The sequence below is a fragment of the Epinephelus fuscoguttatus genome, linkage group LG17 (assembly GCF_011397635.1).
Source record: "Epinephelus fuscoguttatus linkage group LG17, E.fuscoguttatus.final_Chr_v1".
NCBI lineage: Eukaryota > Metazoa > Chordata > Actinopteri > Perciformes > Serranidae > Epinephelus > Epinephelus fuscoguttatus.
This window is the reverse complement of record NC_064768.1, coordinates 22,427,844-22,455,070: the sequence shown is the minus strand read 5'-3', so window position 1 is coordinate 22,455,070 and position 27,227 is coordinate 22,427,844. Positions and strand designations below refer to the sequence as shown.

At 41.2% G+C, this 27,227-nt stretch overlaps 1 protein-coding gene across 5 annotated transcripts in view; it reads right to left on the bottom strand.

The window, feature by feature from the left end:
• Positions 1-1,091: 1,091 nt before the first annotated feature.
• The window catches only part of csmd3b (CUB and Sushi multiple domains 3b), a 471,159-nt gene continuing 445,023 nt past the window's right edge, over positions 1,092-27,227 (bottom strand). For all 5 annotated transcript variants that reach the window (XM_049601964.1, XM_049601965.1, XM_049601966.1 and 2 more), the window contains exons 61-72: positions 25,195-25,374; positions 24,429-24,602; positions 24,071-24,244; positions 16,990-17,063; positions 15,353-15,464; positions 15,071-15,250; positions 12,783-12,842; positions 10,588-10,746; positions 9,187-9,323; positions 8,688-8,775; positions 6,426-6,561; positions 1,092-5,813 (exon numbers count right to left, since the gene is read on the bottom strand). In XM_049601964.1, the coding sequence (XP_049457921.1) occupies positions 5,654-5,813; positions 6,426-6,561; positions 8,688-8,775; positions 9,187-9,323; positions 10,588-10,746; positions 12,783-12,842; positions 15,071-15,250; positions 15,353-15,464; positions 16,990-17,063; positions 24,071-24,244; positions 24,429-24,602; positions 25,195-25,374 (1,634 nt within the window). In that variant the 3' untranslated portion in view covers positions 1,092-5,653. The remainder of the gene's footprint in view (positions 5,814-6,425; positions 6,562-8,687; positions 8,776-9,186; positions 9,324-10,587; positions 10,747-12,782; positions 12,843-15,070; positions 15,251-15,352; positions 15,465-16,989; positions 17,064-24,070; positions 24,245-24,428; positions 24,603-25,194; positions 25,375-27,227) is intronic.

Below are 27,227 nucleotides of genomic sequence, written 5' to 3'. Positions count from 1 at the left end.
GGTTTAGGTGCTTTCAGCCTCAGAGTCCTTCACTGTCTGCATTCAGGCGTGTGAGGAGGCTGCAGAGTGTCTGATGGTAAAGGTACTGTAAGATAACCTAGTGGGTGTTTAGACTCTAATGTGTGATATGTCACGTTGTATAAACATAGCCCCAGATTGGAAGCTTTTAAAATGACAGGCGCACTGTACTGCTGCAATTTGTTGAAACCACATTTTGGAGGTTAAACTAACAGACCACAACGTGAATATTAAATCACAAAGTCTGGAAAAACCCTTACAAAAAAAAATATCTGTACAGTAGCCGGTCCATCGCAGTTGTGTTAAGTAAAAGCCCCACCAATATTTTTAATTTCATTAATTCATATCTCCATTATGAAGAAATAACATTCTTTGCTAGCCTGATGCTAATGGCAGTACTCACTGGGTTGACAAAGTGCCTCTGCTGTTTCACACCATCATTTTTCCCTTTTACTCTGTGTGGTAACATCCCTAGAGGAAATATCAAAAAGGCTGAGGTGTTGTTGTCATACAGTTGTCTACGGCAGCAGATAGCTCTGTGTTTCTATTGGTCAAAGTGACTGCTGTGACGGGAGCAGCTGTGAACGACAAAAAGAAAATTAAACATGCTAGACTTTCTGTTGGAATGTTGTGAGGCATCCCAGAACTATGACACACTACATGAGATGAAATGATGGATTATCGTGTACGACACTAATTGTTGTTCACGATCCATGTCCACACCGTACGTTGCTGCGTTGGGCTAGAATCAGGCTGATATTGTGTAGTGCGTACCAGGCATTAGTGGCATTTTCTGGGGCCTGGTTGTGGTCTACGAAGTCTACCATGTTGTTTTCAACAGTCGCCCAAAACAGACAAACCAAACACTGGCTCCAGATAAGGCCATTCGCTTTTTCACATTGGCCACGGGAGAAGTATCTGTTGGTTGCAATCTACAACCTTGCCACTAGAAGCCACTACATCCTACACACTAGACCTTTAAAGAGGTTCCACCACATCAGTTTACAGGAAGTCATCTGTGATAAAAAAGACAGCAAAGAAAGACACGTTTTTTACAAAAGCAATTAGCCTTTTTTAATCTTACATTGCATTGAAAATTTACATAATAGATTCATACATTTTACAAATAATTTCATCATAAAAATATATTTCTGTACAAAACACTTTTTTATTCTATATTTCATCTTTTTTTGTTCAAATGGTGAATATTTCCAATGTCCCCCGGGCAGGAACAGCTTTAAGTCTTTCAAATCACATGGGTCTTATTGCGGTCAGTCAGTAGGAAAAGCTTGTGGCAAAATAGACTGAAGCTTAGAAAAAAATGACTTCTGATGAAGGGGAGCGCTGGAGCAGGTGTGTGTTCGTATGTATGTATGTATGTATGTGAGTGTGTGTGTGTGCAGATGACAGGGAGGGTCCCATGGTTTTTGGTAGGCACTGTGTCAGATCCATACCGAAAAAACAACAACAACAGCAACAACAACGACGACAGCAGCAACAATCGATCCAAACTGTAATAAGAAACAATGTCACCATAGCAATGCAGTGCGGGAAAGTCGCAGCAGTGATAAACAAGGAAGCCGCAGCCACCATTGCTTTTAAATCAGTAATGACTTTAAAAGGAGTTTTCTGTCAGCCGGGTGCAGTCGGCACCCGTGGTCACGACAGCAGGAGTTCTAAAAGCAAAGTAGATGTTTTCGCTCACCCTGACACCCAGACTCATTAAAAACAACTTGTATTCATCATGTGTGGGACCCAAACTCACTAACTTCAGTTTTAAACCTTTAAACCAGACTCTTCAAAACAAAACAGTATTTTTCTTTTTTGAAATGGGCACCAAAGCTGAAAAACAGTGACTCATGCTCACTGATATATGTATTCCTGTCAAATGGAGACCAATTAATATAGATTCAGTATATGGTGCATTTCAGGCCCATCTCTTACAGTATGACACATGAATGTTATGCATGGTTTCACACAAAATCAACATCTTCTCTTCCCTTTTCACGGCACATGAAACCACCAAAAAGGCCAACAGCATGTGCAACAACAGCCTCCAGTGGCTCACAAGAGCTAAATACAGTAAAGGATGCCAGCTGTACAAAATTGAAGAGAGTAGGTGGTAGATCATATCTGAAAAATAGCTACCAGCTAAACAACACTGAGCTGAGATTATAAGGCTATATTTTCATGAAATAAAAGCGAGGGGAAATATTCAATCTCAGCGGCCTTGGTTATGTGTTTGGATTTACTCTATTGTCAACGTGAAATCTTAAGATCTCCTCCCAAATGGTCAGTTCATCTTAAAGCTCCAGTGTTTCGGAAATAAACGACACTTAAAGCCTTTTAGCTGTTGAAATGCAACACACACAAGCAAAACACTGATTAAAATCTAATGTGCAATACTTGGGAAGTGCCACAGGTAGTACAAACTTTTTTTTAAAGGAAAAAAAAAACCAACAACTTAGTTTAAAGGCTTTGAAATAATACCAATTTATAATTGATGTGGATTTCAGTACAAGGGCAAGTTAAATCTTAACAGAAAACCCTACAACTGAGTTCATGTGATCTCATCTGTAACACAGGGCGAAACTTCAGAACCAAGACGCAGTGCTATAAAACCTGGAGGTAAACCTCTGGTTATAATCATTTAAGATTTACAGTTCTTTTCTTTGATGTTTAATGAACAAACAAGGTTAAACCTGTATTCTTTGCAACTAAATCAGATCATATTTCTAGTAATAGTTCACAAACAAACCCACTAAAATGTACGACAAAAAAGTGCATACACAAATTTTCTACATGGGTCGAAACATCTTGTACGTAGACCATCATCCACACACTACATGTTGGGCAGTTCACCAGCAATTTTTAATCATATTATTCTTTGTCTCAGAGTCAGAGCTACACAAGAGTTTAACATAAACGTGTTGGCTCCACCGAGAGCTCAGATATTTCTGTGTTGCCATGACCACACTGAGCTTGTTGACCTATCTGAACTCAGAGTTTATTAATGTGCAAATTTCTGTGGCATCATATCATCTGTTGGGGTTAGAAAGCAGTGCCGGTATATGTGTAATGGTGGTAGATATGGAGGACATGTACAGTATGTATTTGTAGTGGTCAATAGTTCTAGTAAAGGAGCAAAAAAATGTCCGTAGCACAAACTCCATCTGTTAATGGCTTAGAAATTTGCCATCTGTGATCAAACATCAACTTTAAAGAGCACTATTGTTGCTGGCCAACTTTGCATCTCAACAATAATGACAACAACAATACCACTGACACTCATGATTGCCTCAGTGGGAAAAGACAGTGATGGTGAGAGAAACTTCACGTTACACAGGAAATTAAAATGAACCAATTTCATGTTACAACAGAACCAAAATACCGTGTGACTTCTGTGAACAGCACATAATTGTAATATCTTTTATTCTGATAGTTATTTCTTTTTTTTTTTTTCTAAAAACTCTCTGCTATAATCCATCTTTTCCCATCCGCCCGCCCCCCCGTGGTAAATATATAGCACAAAAATATAGGTGGTGAATGCTCCCGAATATATATGCAATAGATTTACAGATCAGAAGATTCTGCAGCAATAACAAAGAAAGAAGATAAGCACTCACAGAGTGCAGAATTACAGTGGAACTGTGTCCACAATCGTAGGGCTACAACCCTGTTTGTCTTTCTTTTAGCCTGTCTGTCAATTTATGTCTGTCTCCTGTCGATCAGCCTTTCTCTGCGTCTGTCCTCCTATAAACCTGTTAATCTGTGTTTAAACCTTAAATCTGTCTGTGGAGTAATGGACGATGGTCTGCAACAGTCTTTTGACCCTGCTTGTCTTGAACCTGTCTAACTCCATGTGTCTTACCGTTGGTCTTAACACCATCTGTCTTCCTGTCTCTACAGATTTGTGTTAGCGTGTGTACCTGTCATCTTTTCTGTCTGTCACTCACGCTGTCAGTCTCTCTCTAACCTTTCCCTCTGTCCTGTGTTAGTCCATCTCTCGGTGGGTAGACAGGTAGTGTTCCTGTAAAATGTGCTTTAGTGCCAGAGCTTTCTCTGTATCACAAAGTCTTTTTCTTTGTTAGTCCATCAGAGTCCTCTGTATCCATTCAGCGTCTTTCTCATCAGAATCCATTAAAATTCACAGGATCAGGAACATCTTTCCTCAAGGCCATATTCTGTCTCATCTGATTCATTATGTAGAGGGAAGGCTGACCTCTCTCAGCAGTTGATTTCAGGTTAGACAGGCTCTGATTGGCTGTGTTAGGTTTTTAAGATCTCATCTTTTCTCCTGATGACTCCCTCACTCTACTTGCAGTTCAGTTAGGGGTTGTACTCCGTCTCCTCGGCCTCCTCTCTTATCCACTGGACGTGAAGGAGCAGTTTATCCATTAGATGAGTCAGTCTCTTCTCATCTGTTCTATTAGCGCTAGCTCCCCTTTAGACTCCTTTTAGTTTTTGCTTTGCCCTAATCCCAGTTCAGTTAGGATTACAGCTCCGTCTCCAGGGCTGCCCTTATCCTTTGCTCAGGAGTTAGTCTCTTTCCAGAGCAACTTTTGCTACTGTCTGCTAGCATTAGCCGTATTAGAGTCATAGAAAAAGACAAGAGACTGTTAATACCAGCCTCTGGTTGTCATGGAGACGGGAGGTTGTCCTGTCCTGGTTGCGAGGGTGTTGTATTCCGTGGTCATTTTAGAAATAGGCTCCTATTCACAACTGGTTTACTGATGGTCTGCTGGTGACAGCGTCTTTTACTGTCAGTTTTGAACCCAGATATTAAGAAACAGTTTGCTTTGCTTCACAGTGTCTTTTGTGACATCATCCTCTTTGTGTCACACTTTCCCATCTGTGGCCATTTTTCTTCCTTGATGCTCACAGTAAGGATTTGTTCAGCACAGCTGGGGAGACAACGTGGTACAAATGAAATCAGCCCGTTTCTGTAGTGCAGTTTATCTCCATGATGTATAACCATGGCCAAGAGCACTGATGATGTGCTCTCCCTCTCACCAGGCAAGGAGAGCAGGTCCTTCTCTCCTAAACTCAGTGTGAAATACAAAACTCAGCATTGGGTTATGATGACATATCATGATAACCGTCAAGCAGGTCATGGCTTAATCATCACTACTGGTATTAGAGACACTGCGAGGGGTTAAATAAGAGGTCGAAGTATAATTTTCTGGTTGAGAATCAAATTATAAACTATCCATGACCAGCTGAGTCTTAAGTTTGGAGATGGGTAAGAGTTGCCAAAGTTTTCTGTGGGGTTGCATCCTTTTCTTTCACTCGATGTCACATCTCACTGTGAGTTCGCAGTCTGTGTTGCATCCGTCAAAGCTAGCAGACAAATCTGTGTTCACATAAGTTTAAATTTCATCTGCGGATACAAAATGCTGTAAGTGAAAGGAACCAACGCCAGGTTTTGGTTTCAAGTGGACAGTTTTCCCTCTGCTTGGGGAGCTTAGGTTTCTGAACTGGGACTGAAGGTCTTTAGCAATCAATGTATAGACCGTGTTGCCAACGACGTCGACGTTTGAGTCGAAGCATACGGCTTTTCCCCTCCTTAGCCTTGCACCAATCGTGGTCCCATTAGATATCTGAGTCATTGAGTTTAAGTGAGGATAATCAATCCTCAGACCATGGTGCAGACAGTATTTAGATTCGGATCGAATCTAACAGCCTTCCCCTCCACAGCCTTGGCGTTCGTGTTGTACATGGGGTTCTCAAAGGCAGCCTGGCCGTTGTTGTTTTCATGGACTGAGCAGCCTGTGTACTGTGTTTTTGGTGTTGTTCTGTGGAAAAACAAAACAACAGTAAAGAAAATATAAATTCAGCATTAGAGTTAAAAACTAAAACAGTTATAATTGCCTATTCATAAAAACATAACTGGGGAGCCAGTGGACAATAGTGAATGCAGTCTTGGGAGTGGAGACATAGTAAACAAGCTTTAAGTAGGATTAGAGAGAGTGTTGTGCTCTTTATGAAGCCAAGTGAGATTCCAATCAGCCCATCCAAAACTAATTCCTTAAGCGAGCTTTTTCTTGAGATATTAACAGCAGAACAGAAGTTATTTGCATCTGTTAACAATGCAAACACCAGTCAATTGTGCTTAAATCATATCTCTGAAAAATCCAATTTAACACCTCCTAAACAGAATTGTTTTGCAGCAGAGTTTGCAACAGACAATGACTTGACTGGCTCTTTGCACCTCAACAACCAAAGCACCGAGGCAGCTCCTGTTTTCATGAATCAGACAGCTTCTTAAAATGTTAACAATGTCATTCAACATTTTTGTATGACAATAATGAAAAGCAGAGGTGAAGTAACAATGCAGTGAGAGGGAACATATTCTTTTCTACTGCGGAAATGCACTTAAAACCGATACACTTTTTCTTAGCACATACCTTTGTTTGTAGAGATAGAATCCAAAGCCAGTGAATATTAGAGCGAAGAAAGGCACCAGAATAGCGATAGCCACAGAACTGCTGTTGGTACCAAGCTGAGGGGGTGGCGAGTTCTGGCTCTCTGACATGTTCAGACCTGTGACACACAACGAGATGCACTGTCACTGTTTACACAACTACTTAAGATAACACAATGGAAGGACAGTGATTGCTTTAAAGGAACACTTCACCCCATAAATGACCATTTGTATATCAACCAATGTAATATCCTGCATGACATTAAATTAGCAAAGAAAACTTTGTTGTTCTTGTATACCTCCAGTAAACAAAGAATCCAAAAATGGCTTTTAATAACAGCAACATTTTAACAAAATATTTGTTTACAAACTCTCACACAATTCATTCAGTGTAATCTAAGTCTCATTCATCCAGTTGCATCCTCAGTACTACCAAAACAAACAACCCTTTTCAAAAGGGAACTGAACCAAAAGTAAAACTTATCAATGTCATCTTCAAAGCCAGACTTCACTGACAAAAAGAGCAATTTTACCTCACTGAACATGGAAGCTCTTGGTCATCTTCTGCCTAAGTCAGTTAGTTAGTTTGTGCTATTTTGTGACTTTGGTTAAACTAAAAATAAAACATTTAAAACACCAAAGTCACACAATGACACAAACAAACTAACTGATTGAGGCATAGGTACACAAGCAGCTCTTGTAATCAGTGAAGTAAAATTACTCTTTTTGTCAATGGAGTCTGGCTTTAAAGGGAGCGTAGATTAAGGCCCAATCCCATTTCTACCACTTAAATCTTCCACGTGGTATCGAGTGCCCTCGTTTGTGAGATAACCCTTGATGAGGGAAGTAAGAAATATTAGGGTAGAGATCTTTCCCTAAGAAATGAGAAACCACTTCGTGCAAATCGGCGTGGCCGAGGTGCAGGCATATACCACGTGTAGTAGTGATGCAAGATAGGTTTGAAAATGCTGGCTCCAGCGCTTGTATTGTGGCATGTGCTATGTTTATTCTTCTCCGTCTGATGAATCAACAGAGAAGAAATGCTGAAAACAGGAGCCGCCTACGACGTCTTCTAGTCCTGATCGATTGTGTTTGGTAAGTCGATGTGTTTAAATATTCTGATGCTGTGTTCAACCGAGTTGCTGATGAGTTTACGCTAGTCCAATCATCTGTTTATATAGCCTACATTCCAATCGTACAGTAATAAATTGTTTTCCAAAACTTCCAAAGTTGCCGACTCCGCAAAGTGTTCTGGGAAATTTCATCTTCCATTTAGTTGAAAGTGTGTGTCGGGGCTCCCTTGGAATCTAGGGCTGGTTTTGAAGTGTTGGAAACCACTTCCACTACCTCGATTCTGTTCTGGGACACCACTAGCCTAAACATGAATGCACAACCAAGTGCAAGTGGGTATTTTTAGGGGAAGTATGGGTATTGGGACAGGCCCTAAGTTTAATTTTCTGTTTAGTTTCATGTCAGAAATGGCTGTCTGTTTGGGAAATACAGAGTCCTTAGCTGGATAAATCAGTATTCCTTTAACTCAATGTTTTTTTGTTATATAAAAAGATAACTGTTTTTTTCACATTTGAAATAAAGTCTTCCTATAATCGCGGCACTTTATGTTGTTAGTAGTTACAGTCGTTCTGTGCAGTGTGTGTGATATCTGTGGCAGGGATTCTGGTAACTGACAAGGCCCATACAGAACTGGCATTTCTCAACATAACAGGTGCGAGTGACATCTTGTCAACAGTGGATGCTGGAGGATTACATTTTTTTCTTCACTCGCAGGATGTCCATGGACTGGACTAGACTGGACTGGAGAAGTGGTCAGATCTTATTAAATTTGTTGTTATCTCCCAAATGTTTCGTTTTTGGCCAGTCTGTTTTGGCAGCGCTGCAGATCAGTTGGTGATAACTTAAAGTGAGGGGCTGCTTTCAGCTCTGTTTCATGAAGATGTCAGTCATCTTTGGCTGCAGGTTTATGGAGTTCAGTCCTTGTAGGATAACTAAAAGTCTGAAGAGCAGCTTTTGGTCTTGGTGAAAAAAAAAATTTCCACTGTAAGGCTGACTCAGCGTGAGCAATAAGGTCACTGCTGTCAGCAAAGAAAAGCTCCCTGATCACTTTCTCTATACGTGAGGTTCTTGTAAGGAGTTTATCAGATTTTTCCAACTATAATTTATAGTCCAAATTGACTAATAAGAAACACGGTGATCATGTGATGCTGTTACTAAACCCAGAGAGAATTACCCAGTCTTTGCAGTCCAAACTGTCCGTAGTCTTTTCCCTGAATAAAACCCTGGAATACGTAACTAGAACCATCAGGCTCTGCTGACACCTGGTGAGGAAGAGAGGAGATGAGAAAGGATGAAAACATGGGGCACATATAGTAATAAGAGAGGGACAAAGGTTGGTTATATTCAGTGTTCAACAAGGCAACGTGTATGAATTCAAGACATACTACTTGACTGACAAATACCATCAGCTTTGCTTAAACACCATGCCAAGTAAAGAGCAGTGAGATGTCTCTCTCCGACTGACCTGAATGTGTCTATTAAAATTCCTAAAGTTGCAGTAAAATGCCTTTAAAAAAACAGGTTCGCACACTGAAACTGTCTGTCTTGTATTTTTTGATTAACCACAATAACACACATTTCTTTTGTGACATTTTGTTTTAACCTCTCTAAATTAATCCAACTCTGCAGAATCTAATTAAGTAGATTGTGACTCTGTATCCACTGAGACTTACAAATCCATCCATGGTCCAGGAGTCATCTATGATTTTGGCTGGAGAGATGGCTGAATCTTTGAGCTGGTTTCCCTGGTTCGCATAGTTCACCTGGTACATCAGCAGTAACAGCCTGGCCTCAGCGGCCTTGTACACTCCTGGAGAGGACAGAATAAACAACTGGTTTGCAATATAACAGGGTGAAAGACATCAGAATGCAATGGCTGGGTTATTACAGATCGTTAGATCTCTCTGCATGTGTTTCTTCTCCCTCTTGTGCATCAGCAAGATGCATATATCATGTCCAATTGGAAGTCGTAAAGATAAAAGTGATCTGAATGCAGCGGTGAAGTAAAACAAAACATTGATTGAAGAAATTTGTGTATAACTGGGAGACAGCATGTTTAGACAAAAAGTAACCACGTGTTGGGGCGTCAGTGACTCAGTGGGTAGAGCAGGCGCTCCATGTACAAGGCTGTTGCCGCAGCGGCCCGGGTTCGAATCCAGCCTGTGGCCTTCTGCTGCATTCCCCCTCTTTCTCTCTCTCCTCCTTTCACACTTACCTGTCCTGTCCATTAAAGGCAAAAATGGCAAAAAAAAAAAAAATATCTTTAAAAAAAAAAAAAAAAAGTAACCACATGTCAAGTCAAGACATAGTTCAAACATGTACTGTCATTTTCACTTTGGGTACAGCCAGGCCTGCTGCTTCCCCAAGCCTCTTCCTTTTTCTCTCAGCTTGGTTGAGCACGTCTTCATTCCAGCTTCCTACATAATACACTGACCTAAGATTGATATCGTCTTCTCGTTTCACTCTCAGGAAAAAAGTAAAGATGTGTATTTCCCAAAATGTCGAACTCCTCCTTTATGCAGTGCTTAGGTAAGGCAAACTTGACATCTTAAGCGAAGTGTTAAGAGGAAAAAAACAAGCTGTATGCAACTGGGCCCTGGCCTTTCGGTGCCTGTGTAAGTGCAGCTTTAGCTGTTATTGATCTACAGTAAAGCTGCTCCTTTGAGCCCAAAGATGCATGTTAAAAGTTTGATAGCTGCATGGTTTTGTGATATGGTGCTTCTGCTCTCTGCAGACTCCAGGAAGCAATTCTAGCTTCAACAGGATTTGTGTTTTAATAGGGTCTTAACCCCCTGCTGATGCTGTTGTTGGACCCTGGGAGGTCTGTGTGTGAATAAGTGCTTGTGTGATTTTGGGGGCAAACACAGTAACGACATTAAAAAGAAGCTCGTAGCTCGAGGAAAGCGGTGAAATCCAGACACCGGTAGAAAACAGAACAAATGATTCAGAGTCGCAGTGAATGTGTCGACGGTAGGTAGATTTACATGACATACAGTGTGAAAGCGACAGCTCACATATACTGTTCTGTATAGAGAGTATGGAGGTTGAAACTAATTATCCATATTTGAACATGCCTGATAGGAGCAGCTCCATGTTGCCGTTGCTAAGGGAAACGTTGACTCTCCCTGTTGTGGAGTTGAAGCTGGTGATGCTCAGTGTCATAGGCTGCTTCCTCCCACGGTAGTTATAGGAACCTTTCCATATGTAGTTAGGAGCAAATACGTCATCTGGAACTATAGAACAGAGCAGAACAAATTAGGAGAAAATACTTAAGATATATCTTGTCTTTTTATAGCTATCATTTAATTGCTTGACTTAATTATTAACAGTTAACATTCTCAAAACTAAAATATGATTGATGATGATATTATATATATATATATATATATATATGCACAAACGAAGTAAAGTAAACTGCGTAAAGGTGCGGTCAGTGAATGCAATCTGATACACTTTCTATTCAACTCAGCGAATATCTCTGTCCGTAATAGCTGTTCATTCTGTGTGTGTGTGTGCTTAAAATAGTCTAGTGCTCATGCACATCCCTGGCTAGAACTGGCTTGGACCAAACCACGCAACTCTATTCCTGCCAATCAGCAAAAAGGGGGTGTTCATGCTCATGCACAGGATAGGGGAGGGTTCATGGATGTATGAAAAGAAAGGCAGTGGGAGCACGAGGGACGGTAAATCTGGCATGTGACATTTGTTTGGATGTTGAGTTTAAATACCAATCTTTCCTCAGAGGGGGATCAGTGAGATATTAGAGTTTATGAAGTTTAGTTGAAGCTACAGTTGGTAACGTTTATAAAATAACTTTTGTCATATTTGCTAAAACTGTCACTACATCCACACCGTACAACATGAGTACAACATCAGACAGATAGTCTTCTCGTGGTGTTTCTAATGAAGCTCAGCGGAAGTTCAATCAGGAAGACTTTCTTTGTCCTCATCCATTCACAACTCTCTCCATCCCATACCCACTGCTTCCTCTAATCAGCTGACTGTGGGTGTTCACTCTTCTAGTTATCCAGTCATACTTCGCCATGATCTCTATCAGCCAATCAGAATGTTGCTGCAAAATTTTTAATCTGCTCTCTGCTCTGCTGCTGTCAACTGTCATTTTAGGTAGAAGTGTCGGTCACGCCCTCCTCCACTGTGTTCACCTCCAGCCATCCCAAAGGCTCATTCCTCTACTCATCCAGATCATCAGCCACTTCTCCACCTTCCTCTCATCTCATCTTCACCACCTCTACCACCACCAGCGTCTAGACGCAGACCCTTGACTGTTTTCAACCTGGCAGCTGGGTCACATTTTACAACTATACAGTACACTATAAGATGTTTCTAAACATTTTTGAAAACAGGTGAGAAAAGGGCAATGCAGTAACAGAATCCTGATTTATATTTGATCAGCGCTGCTTAGTTTCAAAGTCTGACCGCTGTGTTAGAGACTCCTCAGCTCTGATTGGTTATTTTCCTTTCGCTGTGGCGGATTCCTGCACATGCCATTAGAAGTATGAGGAGGCTGAGGAACCTCAATTTTCTTCACAGCCCTAACCCTAACCCTCTTCACAGATTATCTGTCATATCCTGCTGTGTGGATGCACTAACTGTTTCAATATATATGACAAAAAGTTATTTTTCTAAAAGTGAAAAAAACAACTTAAATCAAATAAACATACAGGATCAAATTTCGACTCCTTTCTCGTGTGCCTAATTAGTATTACAAACACAGTAAATATGCAAATACACAAAAGTTCAAGAGGCCTATAAATCGATATCCATATGTAATACATTTGGCTTTAGGCAAAATCTTTCAGTAAATTTCAAGGCTGCTTCCTGCTTTGATAATTGCAGGACCTTGTGCATACAGCGCAGCAGCTATAGGAACTCTTTCATGTGCGCCGAGAAGCAAAGAGTTATTAAATTACAACCGCGTTGGACACATCACCACAGAGCCGAGCAGGAAAATAGAGAACTGAACAAAACGGCAGCACAGAGAGAAGCAGAACATCACCGTGGTTAATTCACCTTTCTATGTGCAGTGAGGAAAAATAAATTATTTAGAACTATGATGGAAAGCAGTAAAGCACAACACAATCGACAAGAACACAAGAAGAACAACACAGTGCAACAGAGCAGAGCAGAATTTATTAAACTATAGTAGACAAGAGCAAACTAAACCGGACCAAAATAGAACAGATAAGAATAGACAAGGAATGACAGGACTGTACTAGCCTGGAATAGAAAAGACTGTAGTAGAACTGACCGTTTAGTTTGGGGCTGGGAGTTCCTGTTGCTGGTTTCACAGGTTTCTTCTTCTCTCCAGCTACACACACACACAAGAGAGACACAGGGTGAAAGATAATGTCCCATTAAAACACATGAGCAGAGCTGCGGGGACACGGTTTGAAGAGATATTAAGAGGTTTTGCTTTGCCTCTTGTTTAACTTACCAGTCTGTCGGCTGATATCTTAAGACACTATGCAGGGAGAAGTGCTCTTAATACTACCAAATTACAAAATCAGAATGCAGTGTTGGTCACTAATAGTCACACATGCGCATAATGAGCAGCAAGTGTGTTGGAAAGGGTCACCCAAAATAATCCTCTTTAATGGTTATTTGTAGGCAATGCAAATAGAGTTCACGACCGATAATTGTCGTGCATATTGGATCCTTTTAAAAGTGGCCTGAAGACACTTCGGCTTTGACCATTCAGGGCAGCCTCTATCATCCCTTCAAGATGCAGCCATTGTTGCCAACAAGTCAAGGCAAGCAAAGAAAGAGGGTGTTTGTTCTAGAATCTCAAATTGCATCAGAGAGTGCTCCAATTTTAAAGGCTGCATCGGGTCGAAAGGGTCACAGCTTCGGTGAAATGACTTCAAAGTTGAAGCCTGCAGTTTTTCCTTGCTCAGAGGTGGGTCCACAACTTCATCTGTTGGCGTTTCTTGATGAATAAGACAAAAGCTCAACGTGCAAAAGAACGCACAAATGGGCCTAACATGTACATATTATGGACTGCACACCTTGCTATTTGCAGTAGCGTTGATGGAAGTTTGTGATACAACAGAGGAGCTACTAAATGGACCTTGTGGGGTGAAATTGTTTTGTCTGCAACTATTTCCAAGGCCAGGAGGGCACTTTCAATCTCCACTCGCGAGCCAATATGGACGAGAAGTCCTTAAAGTGCTCGGAAAAGTGGAAATTTAAACATCTACAATTCCATTTTCAGCAGGGCAAACTCCTTCTGCTGATTGTGTGATACGATTGAAAGCTCCAGAGCAGCTACAAAAAAGACATTATGGTGAGATTGTGCTGGCAAGTATTGATGTAGTTTAAGTACTCCCTAATGGAGAGTATTCTATGCGAGTATATAGAACGTCAGATAAAGGGTCAATACGTCACAATGGCTGCATTAGCTGACATATTCATTACGAGAATGTGCTCTAGTGGACCAAAATAAAACAAAACTGACTAGCCCACTGCAACAACATACAGATCACCCCACCTCTCATTGTATGTACAACAAGTAGTATAAGAGATACATCCTAAAATCTTTAAGCTTCTATTTACTGGAGGTGGTATTTCATCTGTGGGAACATGCTGCTGTACAAACACTTTTTAACTTAACTAACCCTTAATAAAGCCTTGAAACAGAACCTCCAAGTATCACGAAAGATTGTTGAGAGTAAGACCAGAGCTGAATCAATGGAGTCATGTAGGCGGGTCTCACTTCAGCTCCAACGGCTCCCTGTTGCCGATAGAGCAAGTCGTATTAATATGGTCCATAGGATCTTAAATGGGCAAGTCCCTGGTCACCTTGGAAATTACTTTAAGAAGTTAGAAGAAGGTCATAATCACAATACCAAAGCTAGGGGAGCTGACCTGAACATTTCTAGATATAAAGCCATGATGGGTAAGGTTTCTTTTATCTACGCTGGTGCTATGTAGTGGAACAAATGGCCTCTTGCAATGAAGGAGAACCCGCGAGCTTTGAATAAAATGGTCAGACAGAGGCTGCTTGACTACATCTCCAAATAAGGTCACAGTAGTTTTTGTACACTGAAATAGGGTTTGTAAAAAGGATTGAACATATGTGTATTGTTGTTACCTGTGGGTGGGTTGTTGTGTTTGAATGTGGCGTGTAGTGGTTTATTTTCTTACTACTGTATACGATTGCTAAACTCTGTCATCTGTTAGCCAGGTCGGTGTTTCTCAGTCTGTCATTGTTGGCTCAACAGATGTGATGAATTCACGACCTCACCTGTAAGGACCTGGCCAGGCTTCATCTAATGAAGGATGAAACACCATAGGATATTGTTGTATCTTTTTTTCATTTAATATCATGGCTGCCAGACCAGTGACCAGCCCACCATGTATCTCACCCTATTCCAGATGGCTAGTTTGCCCAAGTATGCGTGCTGACAAAGTGTCCTTGAGCAAGACACACTCAACGCCTGTTCACTCACTCGATTTCTACGAACAAACTCTTCAGTTAAATGTACTATAGAGGCATAAAGATGTGGCATTCAAATACAGAAAAGGTTTTTTGTTAACCTCGACATATAGGCATTTTTCCTGTCCATGTGCCGTCACTCTTGCAGACTCTGTGCTCAGAACCTCCCGCCAGGAAGTAGCCAGGCTGACAGCTGTACACCAAGGTGTAGCCAAAACCAGGCAGATCCATCCCCACCACGTCCACATGGAGCGGGCTCTCCGGCTGCTTGCAGGCATGGGCTGGAGGGCAGGAGGAGACATTTGTGCACTGGGGTTAGTCTGACAGGCAGAGGATGGATGGGTGATAAGTTTGACAAGAGGATGAGATGTAACGTTTCCTACGTATGCACTCAGGCTGCGCCCCGCTCCAAGTCAGATCAGGCTGGCAGGTTCGAGAGGAAGAGCCCTGAATCAAATGACCTGGCTGGCACTGAAATGACACCACACTCCCCACCTGTGGAGAGGGAGAGAGAGTGAGACAAAACACACACACAGGCACACACAGTGACAAGGATAATGAGAGTTTTAACATTTTCTGAAATAGTTCAAAGTAAAAGAGTGCTACAGAGATGTCTTTGTGGGCAGATGAATAAATGTAGCTGTGTCCTAACATCTTTGGTTTTCTTAAAATTATTCTCAGATGTATCCAGGCAAAAACTGGAATTTAATATCATAAAAACTGATGGCTGTCATCTCAATCTAACCTGCTCATCATGTTTAGCAAACAGGTTAGGATGTTTTCAGTTCTTATTACAGGTGTCACATGACAAACAGTAATTAAGTTTAAAGAGTGAGTGAGAATCATTCCTGCTGTCCACACTGGCTGTGGAGAAATCCCCACCTGACGCAACCACCCCGCAACAAATTGGGAATAAAATCCCCAGCCGTTGTTCTGCTCGTAATTGAATGTAAATGAAACTTCAGTAGTTCGTCAAATCAAGTGGTTATTTTCCAGCATTGCAGTCATGTTAGTGACATTACTTCTTTGTTTCCAGTGTTTCCTTGCTGAGCTGCAGTGGAGGGATACTCCCTGGTAGTTGCATGTAGGTTTGTTGCCAGGACACAGCACCAGCAATAAACCTACACACAGCTGCCTGATGAAGATGCCCACTCTGTTGGAGAGCTGAAGCCTCACATTAGCTTCGGCTGAACTTTACAATGCATTTCTGCACAGAGCATCCACTGTGAATTTTGTTGAAGAAAGGGGCAGCAGGGATGACTATTTTATGTCAGTGTTTATTGTACAGGGATAAGTATCATAAACTGATGCCACACAGCATTTATAGCCTAAGCTAATTTGCAATGGCTGTCCCTAGATGGGCTTTAAAAACACATAAAACACAACAACAAGATGCAGCTGATAACTACTAACATACAGTACATAAGGCATATGGGCACTGTATTAAGATTAAAATTAATGGTTTAAAACTAATCAGTCATGGGGCATCCTGATGGCCTTGGGGTTTAACATGTGACCATGTAGTTAAAACTTTGTTGAACGTAATCCCCCCCTCTCCCTCCGCTCCCTTCCTGTCTAAATATGCCTTTATTTAATTCAATTAAATTCAGTTAAATTAGCAAAATATCACAGATCATAATCAGCCTTAGAGGGCTTTGGAAAATTACAGTATAGACAAAACACGGTCAGAGACTTTGTCACCTCCATGGTTTATCATGGCAGCCATTCTGGGAAAAACGGTTGCAAGTAACAACTCCAACAACTCCTTCCATAATTGAGTCATCTGTAAAATTACTTTCCCATTAATCAAGTTTGATCTTTAAATGTCTTCTTTTTTAAATATTCCAGTTTCTGCTTCTGTCTGTCTCCTCCTTCTTTCCTTACCATCTCTGTCTTTGTACTTACTAAATGTAATTACACCTAATAACAGTGCCCCAGCCACATCCTCTAGATTAGTTCCTAAGTTACCTCCGTGGGTAAGAAAGTAGATTGAGTTAGTTTCTTAGTGCAGATGTTTTACCTTGAAGCCGTAGGTCCGGTTTACGGAGCCGTATCGCGGCGTCCCGGGGTTGTCACAGCTGGTTTTAGTCGGTTCTGAAAAGAACAGCACAGGCGTGGAAGTAATTACACACAAAATCTAAAAGAAAGATAAATTAGCAGTAGCATTATATGTCCTCCCTCAATTCTCCTTTCCTCTCCTCTGTTGTCATGGTAACAGCAGGGTGTACATCCCGAGCAGGACAGCAGGGGGCAGTAGTGCTTTATCAGAAAACGAAGCTAGCTTTGAGAGGCTGTGTGTGTGAGAGAGGCTGAGTGTGTGTGTGTGTGTGTGTGTGTGTGTGTGTGGCAGGAACATCAGCATGTAGAGCACATCCTGACGCAGAGCTCGATTCAATACAGCTTCCGAAATGACAGATTCACTCTCCACTCCTCTCTCTCCCCCTCTACCTCCCTCTCTCCTCCTGTACCCCTCTAACTGCCCCCTCTCCCTCTCTCTGCCGTCTCTCTCTTCCTCTCTTTCTCTAACTGTTCCCGTTTCTCTCTCTTTCTATCTTTCTGTGTCACTGTGCCCCCCCCCCCGTCTGTCTTATTTAAAGAGCAGGCTGCTTCAGCTCAAAACTCATTCTGCTTCAGTCACATAGTAATACACATCACACGCTAACATACAGCTGCAATCACACACTAATATATCACCCAAGCACACACACACACACACACACACACACACACACACACACAAAGCCCAACACTGAACAATACACTCTCACTTCACTGCGATGTTTGTTGTCGTGCTGGTTTCATAATCTTACAGAGTCACGATATAGAACTGAGAGATTCCCCTTCACAAGCAGCACGCTCACGCTGTAACCACGTCTACTTTTTTTCAGTAGTTATAGATTAAGTCTTTACATCAGTGAAGTAACACTTCAGAGAGAGCCCTCTATTTTTAGATCGTCTATTTCATAAGGAACATTCGACTTTATAGCAGCTGTAAAGTTCCGTATGCATGCCTTATCTGGTGCTACCAAGGAACAAAGAGTCAAGTGTCTGTTCGCATTACAAAAGCTCTCATTTATTGCAATTCATCACCACACTTGATGTTTAAGCACCTGCTCGGAGTCAGACATGTGAAGTGGTGCTCTAAACATCACATGTGGTGCTGAATTGACCCAGTGGAACCATTTGTAATGTGTGCTGAATATCCCCGCTCATTTTCTTCTTAATCCCTGGATAGCAGCAGCTTGTTTGAAGTTGGATGTGGATGCCCATACTTGAAAGCCTTTTAACTAAATACTGGAAGTTGCAGTGTGAACTTGTGTCTTGCTTGTGAGCGAGCGCTATCTCTAACCTCTTGGCTAAATGTGCCACTACTCTGATCACACATTGCCGACTGAGGGGATGATTGATTGGTTTTTACCACGCCAATATTAAGGTAACTAACTTACCTATCAGAACTAAGATGTTAAAAAAAATGATCCCCAGAATCTGCACCCTACCGTGCATTTAAAGATGTTTCTAGTGGAGCGGCATGTCTGCCCGCTGAGCCCTGTGCCAGCACGAGTGACAAGTGAATTTTAAACCCTTAACTGCAAACCAGTTTGCCGTCTCTTTCCCATGGATCTGACACATCATATGTCTATTCTCCATATGCCTGCTCACCCAAACTTTACTCTGCACTCCACATGAGCAGCTAACATTATGGATATGTTTTTGATTGTGTTTTGAAAGATAATAATGTTTAATAGAACATGATGCTGTGATATTACAGCACCATACATTGTATGAACAGAGGAGACATTTCTATTGAATTTTAAATATTTAAATGTACTCCCTGGCATGCTGTGACGTATCTCCCTTCACCTACCCGAGTAACCATGATTGGATGATATGAAAAAAGGAGCAAATGCCCGACCGTATCACAAATACACTAAAATATAAAACTTTTCTTTCAGAGGCAAGGAATCAGTTCAACAGAAACACTGATGAACCAATGATATATTGAAATACTCATTATCTTCAAAGGAAGCATCACAATAATTTTCTGATCTTTATGTCCTGACTGTAGTGATATGGTATGGTATACAGTAGCACTGTTTTGCGTACGCCTTTTCCCACCCATAAACTGGTATTTATAAAGGAGGAATGTGCGGTGAGAATAACCGCTGCACTTCAGACCACACGTACACGTGATTTTAGCTGAGATTAATGAGGGTGATATGATAAGGACGAGACTAAATAAAAGGTTGAGAAATGGATAACATCATTTTTGGGGGTTTGTGAATTTGAATGATTGTGATATTTGATTTTTATTTTTTTAACCACTTATCATGGTAAAGGGTAGGGGTGTAACGATCCATCAGTCTGGACTGATATATCGATTCAATGATCAACAATCCAATGTCATCAATGCAAAGTGAAAACATCGATCTATATCATCATATTTAGGATACGCTTTTATTTTGAAGGTCTGTGTCACTGTCAAACAGCAACAGGCAATAGTTATTTACTCCGGAATACATCAGCAATAAATAAGCAGTGTGGAAATATTTTGGATTTCAGAGAATAAAGGGGTCAACAATGCCACTACGGGATAAAACACGTCACTAGCAGAAAACAATTTTATTTAACTGAATTTAATACTTGTGTTAAATGATGATGTTAATCCATGTTTTATGGCTGTTTGGAGAAGTTTGACTTCAGGGTTTTTAGCTAGATAAACCTAAAATTGTATGAAAAAGATGATGTTTTGAGTTCAAATTAAAATATCTCTTTCAGAAAGGACTTTTGGGCAGAAAGCCCTGAAGGTTAACTTAGCCCATGTGCTGCTTTAGAAAGAAAGAGGTGGCAGCTTCTTTTGTAACTGACTGTGTGAAGGCCCAAACATACTCGGGCGGAACGTACGCAGATTGGACTGGCATGTATTTTTCACATCGGGGGATTTTTCACGGACATTTTTACAGGAAACTACAACGCGGAAGTGAGCTCGACTATGAAAGACCGAATGACTGTGGACATTCCTCGCAGAGTCCGTTCCGCGTATGTTCCGCCTGAGTATGTTCGGGCCTTTAAAGGGGCAGATAATGTCATATCATATTGATGGCAGGCCCCTAAATCGCATCACATTGAAATCTCATCGTGACAGACTTTTTAATATCTGCATATATTGTATCCCTTTCCAAAGAATCCATATAATATTGTATCGTGATGAGACTGATGATTTACACCCGTAGTAGAGGCTCACGGGGGTGCTGGGGCCTGACATTAGGCAAGACGCAGTGTACAACCTCAACAGTTCACCTTTCTATCACAGGGCTGACAACCATTCACACCTACGGGCAATTACAAGTCACCAGTTGACGTAGCCTACATGTCTTAAGACTGCAGAAGGCAGTCAGAGAACTTTTTTTATTTTAATTCATATTTGAGCCAGTAGGCCAAGCTCCCTGTTAATGATCATTTTATTTCATTGTTGTTGTGACACTTTGTATTTTCATTTTTAACATGAGCGCTATAAAAGAGTCATTGATTGCCCCTCTGACATTTAATAATAATGATTGAGATTTTTCTTTGATGATAATTTGATGCTACAAATAGTCACAGTAGTACATAATGACAGCTCTAGCATGATTATAGAACCTTGCCATTGTGACACAGTCGGTGAAATCGTGCCTTCTCTGCCGTATTTGTCACTGACATTGGCATTGTTGAATGAGTGGTGGGCTGAGTAGGAGTACTCAGCTGCAAAGGGATGTTTAAGGGCGTTTCTGTGAGATCGGAAATGAGGCTTGTGCATGTGCACCCAGCTCCAGCGATGGAGATTTATGAAACAGAAACATGCGTACACACGGCTTTATAAATATTTCAAAAACCATGCACTTCTCTGCATTTGTGCATACACACGGTTTTAGCTGTGAATCTACACAGAGCTGTATGCATCTGGCCCCGGTCTATTTTTGTTGGAGCAGCTCACGTCTCTTAAGTGTGAAGTCCACCCATGCGTATATATTCATTGACAAATAATTCATTAATGTGTAAAGATATATTTTGTAAGCATTCATTGTGCGTATGTACAAAACACTGCTCACAACAAACCGTTTGCATTATGCATACATACACTACTCATGAAACATAGAAAGCATATAAGGCCCCGAGCTAAAGTACAGCCTCTGTGTGTCTTTCACCGTGTCGATCCTAAATGAGCTGTGAACATTTTCTCAGTATGCTTGTATATTCCAAAAATGTTGGCAAAACAACTCCAAACAGACTGGAAAAGTGGCTGGTGAAGAACAGACTGCTTCACTGGAGTCACAGAGCTTTAAAAACCCTTTCAGTGAGCACGATGCAGCCACATCCATCCAGTGGACACATCGGGGGGGACAGTACAACTGTAAAAACTACAGTTTATAAAAAATATTATTTCAAACTTTTAAATTGTACAGGTCCACAATTTTAGTTGAAGCTAAAACTAATACATAAGCTTGTAATATTCAGTTACACTGCCTTTAAAAGTTTGGATAATTACTGTATGTATAAGGCAGACCATCTAAGATACCAATTCTGTTTAACAGTGAAAGAAGCAGCACTTTTATGAGGAAGAGTTGCCAATTTGGAAATTATGCTTCCACTAACATCAGTGGAATCCTTGAAGGCTTGTCCTCTTAAGGCTCCTTTTTCATTTGCAAGATTGTCTCAGATGAGCCTCCAGTCACTATTCATTATTATTCCAATAAGTCTGTGTAACTTTAACTTTGACAGAACAGTAGCTGCTCTGCACAGCAAACCCACCACTGAATTGAAATGTGGCTGTCAACCATGGGTCAATATTTGAGATGATCATTAAGGAGAGGAACCTCACACGCCAGTCCTGGCTCCCTGGTGAGCCACATATCAGTCATAATAAACCGGCAGTCTAGTGTAAACGAAGTAATTCGTTTCGTAGGTTACAAATATTCAGTCAGGACAGTAAACATATTAAAAACAAGTAAAAAGAATATTAAACAAAATAAACGTGCACACAATGGGGCGATAATAAAAACAAGGCTGTAATACTATGCTTTGATTTCAGCGTTTCTGCTGGTAATGTGCTGTTGTGGCGGGCCGTCTGGCAAAACTTCTGCCGCCGTAGCAAGAAAAAATAAATCACAAAAGAAAAATAGTAGTTACTGGATGCAGTTTCAGTCCTGAGTAAGAGAACTGCAACAAGAGGTAGAGGGAGTGAGATGGCGCCTCGCTGAAAGATGCGATCCTGAGACCAGATTATCATAGTTTATAAAATATGAAGCGCAGTGAGGGCACAAACATGTCAAACACAAGACGTGTGTATAATACTGAACCTGCAGACATGTATTTAACCACACTGGATCTGTTCAGCTGTCACTCTGTTTGTGGCTGTTAGTAGAAAATTCCATACTTCAGAATGGAAGAGAATTGTAGAGTACAGGTTTGTTACGTTCACCCGCCGTCAGTGAAACCGACTCATGGACACCTCTTATAGTTTTTTGATTACATACAAATCCAAATCTGCTATTGCTTTGGATTGGTGTGTCTGCTTTGTGCTACTGAGTTAGCTCCCTGAACGAAGGTCTGTCACTGAGCAGCAGTTTGTACTTGTTCTTCGGCTCAGGGTGTGCGTGCTTGTGAACGACTTGTGAACGACTTGTTCTTCTGCTCATGAACAACTCGTTCTTCGGCTCAGGGGTAGTGTGCTGAACGAGGGTTGCACTGACTGACAGTCCAGTGGCTCTCTGCAGACTTTAATCCGGCTCGTATGCACAACCGTACATGCGCAATACAGAAGCAGATTTTTAGATTCACTCTTGCTCGCAAATTGATTTAACTCTTTCCTCTTAAAGAGTCACTTGAACGATTCATTCGCAACCCTAACATCACTATTGCAGAGTAACGCTGGACTTCAAGATCAACGAACGTTTTTACACACTTCCATCCCCCAGCCACAGCTGCCACTTCAAAATCATCCCCAACCATTCCACAGTAAACACTGTGATGTCATAAGTATTTTACCTCCTGAGAAATATCATTCGAAAGTCTGGGGGCTCTCGTGGACTCACCATCACCAACTTTTAATTCTAGTTCAGACTTTGAAGTGGGTCAGACACCCCTGCCTGAGGACAGCAGGCTGTGCTCCGGCTTATGTGGGATAAATGATTGATGATATATTCAGGAACTATTAAAAAGTAATCAGTGAAATCTTAAATCATTTTTTAAGGTTAAAATCTTGGCTACTGTATTTTGAACAAGTTGGGGACTTGGTTGAACAGCATAACCCAGGGCAACTTACATCATTTATGAATTTATTCAGAAACACAGTGTCAAAGTTGGTTTAAGTTGGTTGAATAAGACCTGTGGGTCTGGCTTTCAAATCTCAGTACTTTATTGGTACTGACTGATGATCAAAGTACTGAAAATGGGCATTCAGTGTCAGGTCAGATTCATGCTCGTGTTAATTAGTTTCTCATTAGGAAACAATAATGATTTAAATTAGAATGTTGCCAATTACTGGCTATATTCATTAGAAAATGTTCTTCTTTGGCTGCCTGTGTTTAAACATTTAACATTTGAGAATTTTGGCATCTTTTATTAAAAAAAAGGGGTTCTGTAGAAGAAAAAAAAACATTCATATTTCTTTATGTTCATATTTCTCAAACCAAGGTAGCACAAAAAGGATGATTCAACACACAGTTCTACCAAGACCCAAAGCCATCTTGCAGTTGAGATTGAGTGAAGTTTGCATGACCAATAGAGTCAAAAGAAGCCCTCCAAAAACATCTTAATAATATGTTTGATTAGTATAATGGCCTCCCTGTTTTGTGTGGTCATCAAGTGAACATAAATAGTTATAATTACCAATACAGCGAGGCTTTATGCCACTCCAGGTACTGTCACTTTTGCATTGTCTGGCCAACATAGCAATAAGTGCATGTAACGACAATAGAACTAACAGATTTTGCAGTGCACAAAAAATTGCATAACCGATACAGTCAAAGGAAGCACTCCAAAAATATCCAGATCATATGTTTGATTAGTATAATGGCCTCCCTGTTTTGTGTGGTCATCAAGTGAGTATAAATGATTATAATTACCTATACAGCGAGGCTGTGTGCCACTCCAGGTACCGTCACTTTCACAGAGTCTGGTTGCCGTGCCGACCAGAATGAGAGGAGGAGCACAAGTGAAGGAGACTTCTGACTGGTAGATGAAACTTCGCCCCTCTCTGAACCCACCGACCGGAGTACCTGGGTCCCCACAAAACTTGGCTGCACGTGTTGAAGCACAAACACACACACAGTCCCATTTCAATATGTGGTGCTAATATTGCTGACAAACACTTTTTGGGTAGCTCAAGGACAAATGTAGATTTTTCAGTTGTAACTGATGGTTGGTAAAGACTAGTATCAGGCGATGTGATGGTAGTGTGTCTGTGTGTGTTTGTGTTCTTACGCAAGCATTGTGGTAGCATGCCGCTCCAGGTGCCGTTGGCCACGCAGGTCAGAACAGCCGGGAATGAGAGCTCATATCCAGGTGAGCAACTGTAGCTCACGCTGCTGCCCCATTCAAAGTCACTACCCTGCAGTACCCCGTTACTGATGGCAGGAGGAGCCGGGCAGGTCACCGCTATGACGGAGAGAGAGAGAGAGCGGGAGGTGTTAGGAAAGAGAGAGACAGAAAAAAAGAGAATCCAGTTTTAAGCAGCTGCAGGTGATGCTGCTCTGTAAAGTGACTGATAGCTGTAGAGAGAGGGAGGCTGGCTGATTAGATCATCGATTTCAACGGCTGATTGGAAAATTAGTTTATAATTTTAGAGCCATAATATTTACCAATTACATTTTGTCTGGGAAGACCTTCAGTCAAGTTCAGTGAAAGATACAGTTTTAATTAATCGCGGAAATTACAAGACGTTGCTTGTGACTCATATTCTCTGATATGTTTGTATTTCTTGAATTTCTCCAGAGGCAATAATGCTCGATGTGCAGAATCTGCTGTTTGAGTCTTTATATAGTAGCTGGGGTTATGCAAGGGTTTAAGTTGGATTTAGAGCTTTCCTCTGAATGCATCAGTGGTGCTATGCTACCTGCACACGAGGCCTTTTCTATACCAGTTCCATCGTCTCTACAATGTACAGTTACTGGTGGCTTTATTTTATAATCAACAGAAAAATGATAGATGTTCAAGGATAGTTTAAGCTGAATAAAGTGGTTTAATGTACCTGTACATATTGGCATATTGCCACTCCACGTCCCATTCTGGGTGCACGTCCTCACAGGTGATCCATCCTCCTCCATTCTGTATCCTGGTTGGCACTGGAAGGAAATGTTCTGACCAATCGTAAAGTCTTCTCCGTAGCGAAGGCCGTTAGCTGGCACACCTGGATCCCCGCAGTTTATCACTATGGAGATGGACAAGTGGGATCATAGGAAGAGATTAAGGTTACTTGACAGTTGATGCTGTGGTGCAAGATAACTAGAATTTGCTTACCACTCTTGGATACTTGCTCTTTTACATATGTGATTTAAAGCTGGAGTATAAATGAATGTCTGTTATATTTAAGCCCTTGCGAAAAGAATTCCCACATTGCTGATTGAGCTGTTAGCCACCAGAGAAAGCTATCTCTATTTTGCAATATCCTGAAGTTGTGGTGTCTAGTGTCTTTGGCAACTTCTCCATGCTGGTGCACCTGACGTGGTATGCTTTATGCCAGCCAGTCAGAGCTGAAGGGGGCAGGATGGGGGGAGAGATTATAGCGATAGAGCTCCAGCAAGGAAGCTATGGCGCAAAATCCCAAGAGGCGTCCAAGAAGAGTTTCTGGGGTGGATGCTACAGAAAAAAGAAAATTATAGTTCAGAGGAAGGATTAGAGGCCAAAATAAGACTTAAGGAGAGCACTCCTGGAGGCGGGGGGAGATGTGGCCAGCTCACCTGCAGGCATTTGTGATAAGCACGCATCCACAGTATGTGTATAATTACTCTCACTGCCAGAAGGGGGAGACAAAAGTAGTGCACTAGTATAAGGAGAGATAAAGAGGAGGAGAAAAGAAAGAGAGGAACAGTGGAGGTGACAGAGGATAGATAGAGTGGTAGAGAAAGAGGATGGATACTGTAGGGGACAAAGGGGGGAGGAGTAGATTTTTGTTGGTGTCACACGGATCTGTCACTTGATTTATTTTTGTAGTTCTAAATCTTTTTTTATCACTCTTTTTCAAAACTGTCTCGGCTGAGAGAGGACCCTCCAAAGTACATATACATCAAGATGGCAAAGTTCTAGATTAAGTCTGTAGTTGTCAGAAGATTTAATCCACTGTTGCTTAAAGTGTAGCCTGCGGGCCAATGGCGGCCCTCAGAAGCATTTTGCGCAGACACTGAATGTAACATGATTTACATGCATACATTCATTATATTTGCTGTCCATTTCAATACTTTCACTTTCAACAGCTTACATTTAACACACGACTAATAGACTGCATTAAACTGCGCTCTCCTAACATGCGTTTGTCATGGTATAGGTGACAACTTGTAGAAAGTGACTGGTTGCAACTAGTGGCACCTCTTAAGTGTTGGAAGAGTTACGTTCTGTCATCAATGCTAGAGCTGTTAGCTTAAGTTGCACTTTTCCTCTGCAGCCCTCAATCAAATGCTGGCTCCCTAAATTGGCACTGAGTCATCAAAACTTTGAGCACCCCTGATTTAAGAGATGACTTCACTACCACTGCATATTATCAATGCAGTAATAACCACACTGCACTATATATCTATTTATTTGTGTCATTTTAAGTTGTGTAGATCACAGTGGACAGTGGATCTGATCAGACTGTACGATCTCTTCAAATTCCGTTACGGGCCTCACTTCTTATGAATGAATCAACAGTGATAATAAAAATGGCTGAGGCTGTCCTGGGACACTTTTAAGGGGCATTAGGATTCCCCTGACTGCACTTATAAATCACTGTCCTTCATAGTCTAATAGGCACTTTAAATGCTTTTAAACCCACCCCAGATACTGTCATGGTTGTTAATAGATGTATTGTAATCTACTGTAAAAGCTATTTCCTTTAAGTCAGGGGATTCTAAAAAACTTTTTTTTTCCTTTCTAGGACCCCATATTGAGGAAATGTGGTTTCTCAGCATTTCTATCTCTTTGTTCCTTCCTGCTGGATATTTTAGTGCATTAAAGTCAGGAAAGTCACTGACCAATTTAAAAACACTAAAATACTGCTGGAGCTCTCTTCATGTGGGGTCCTGAGCT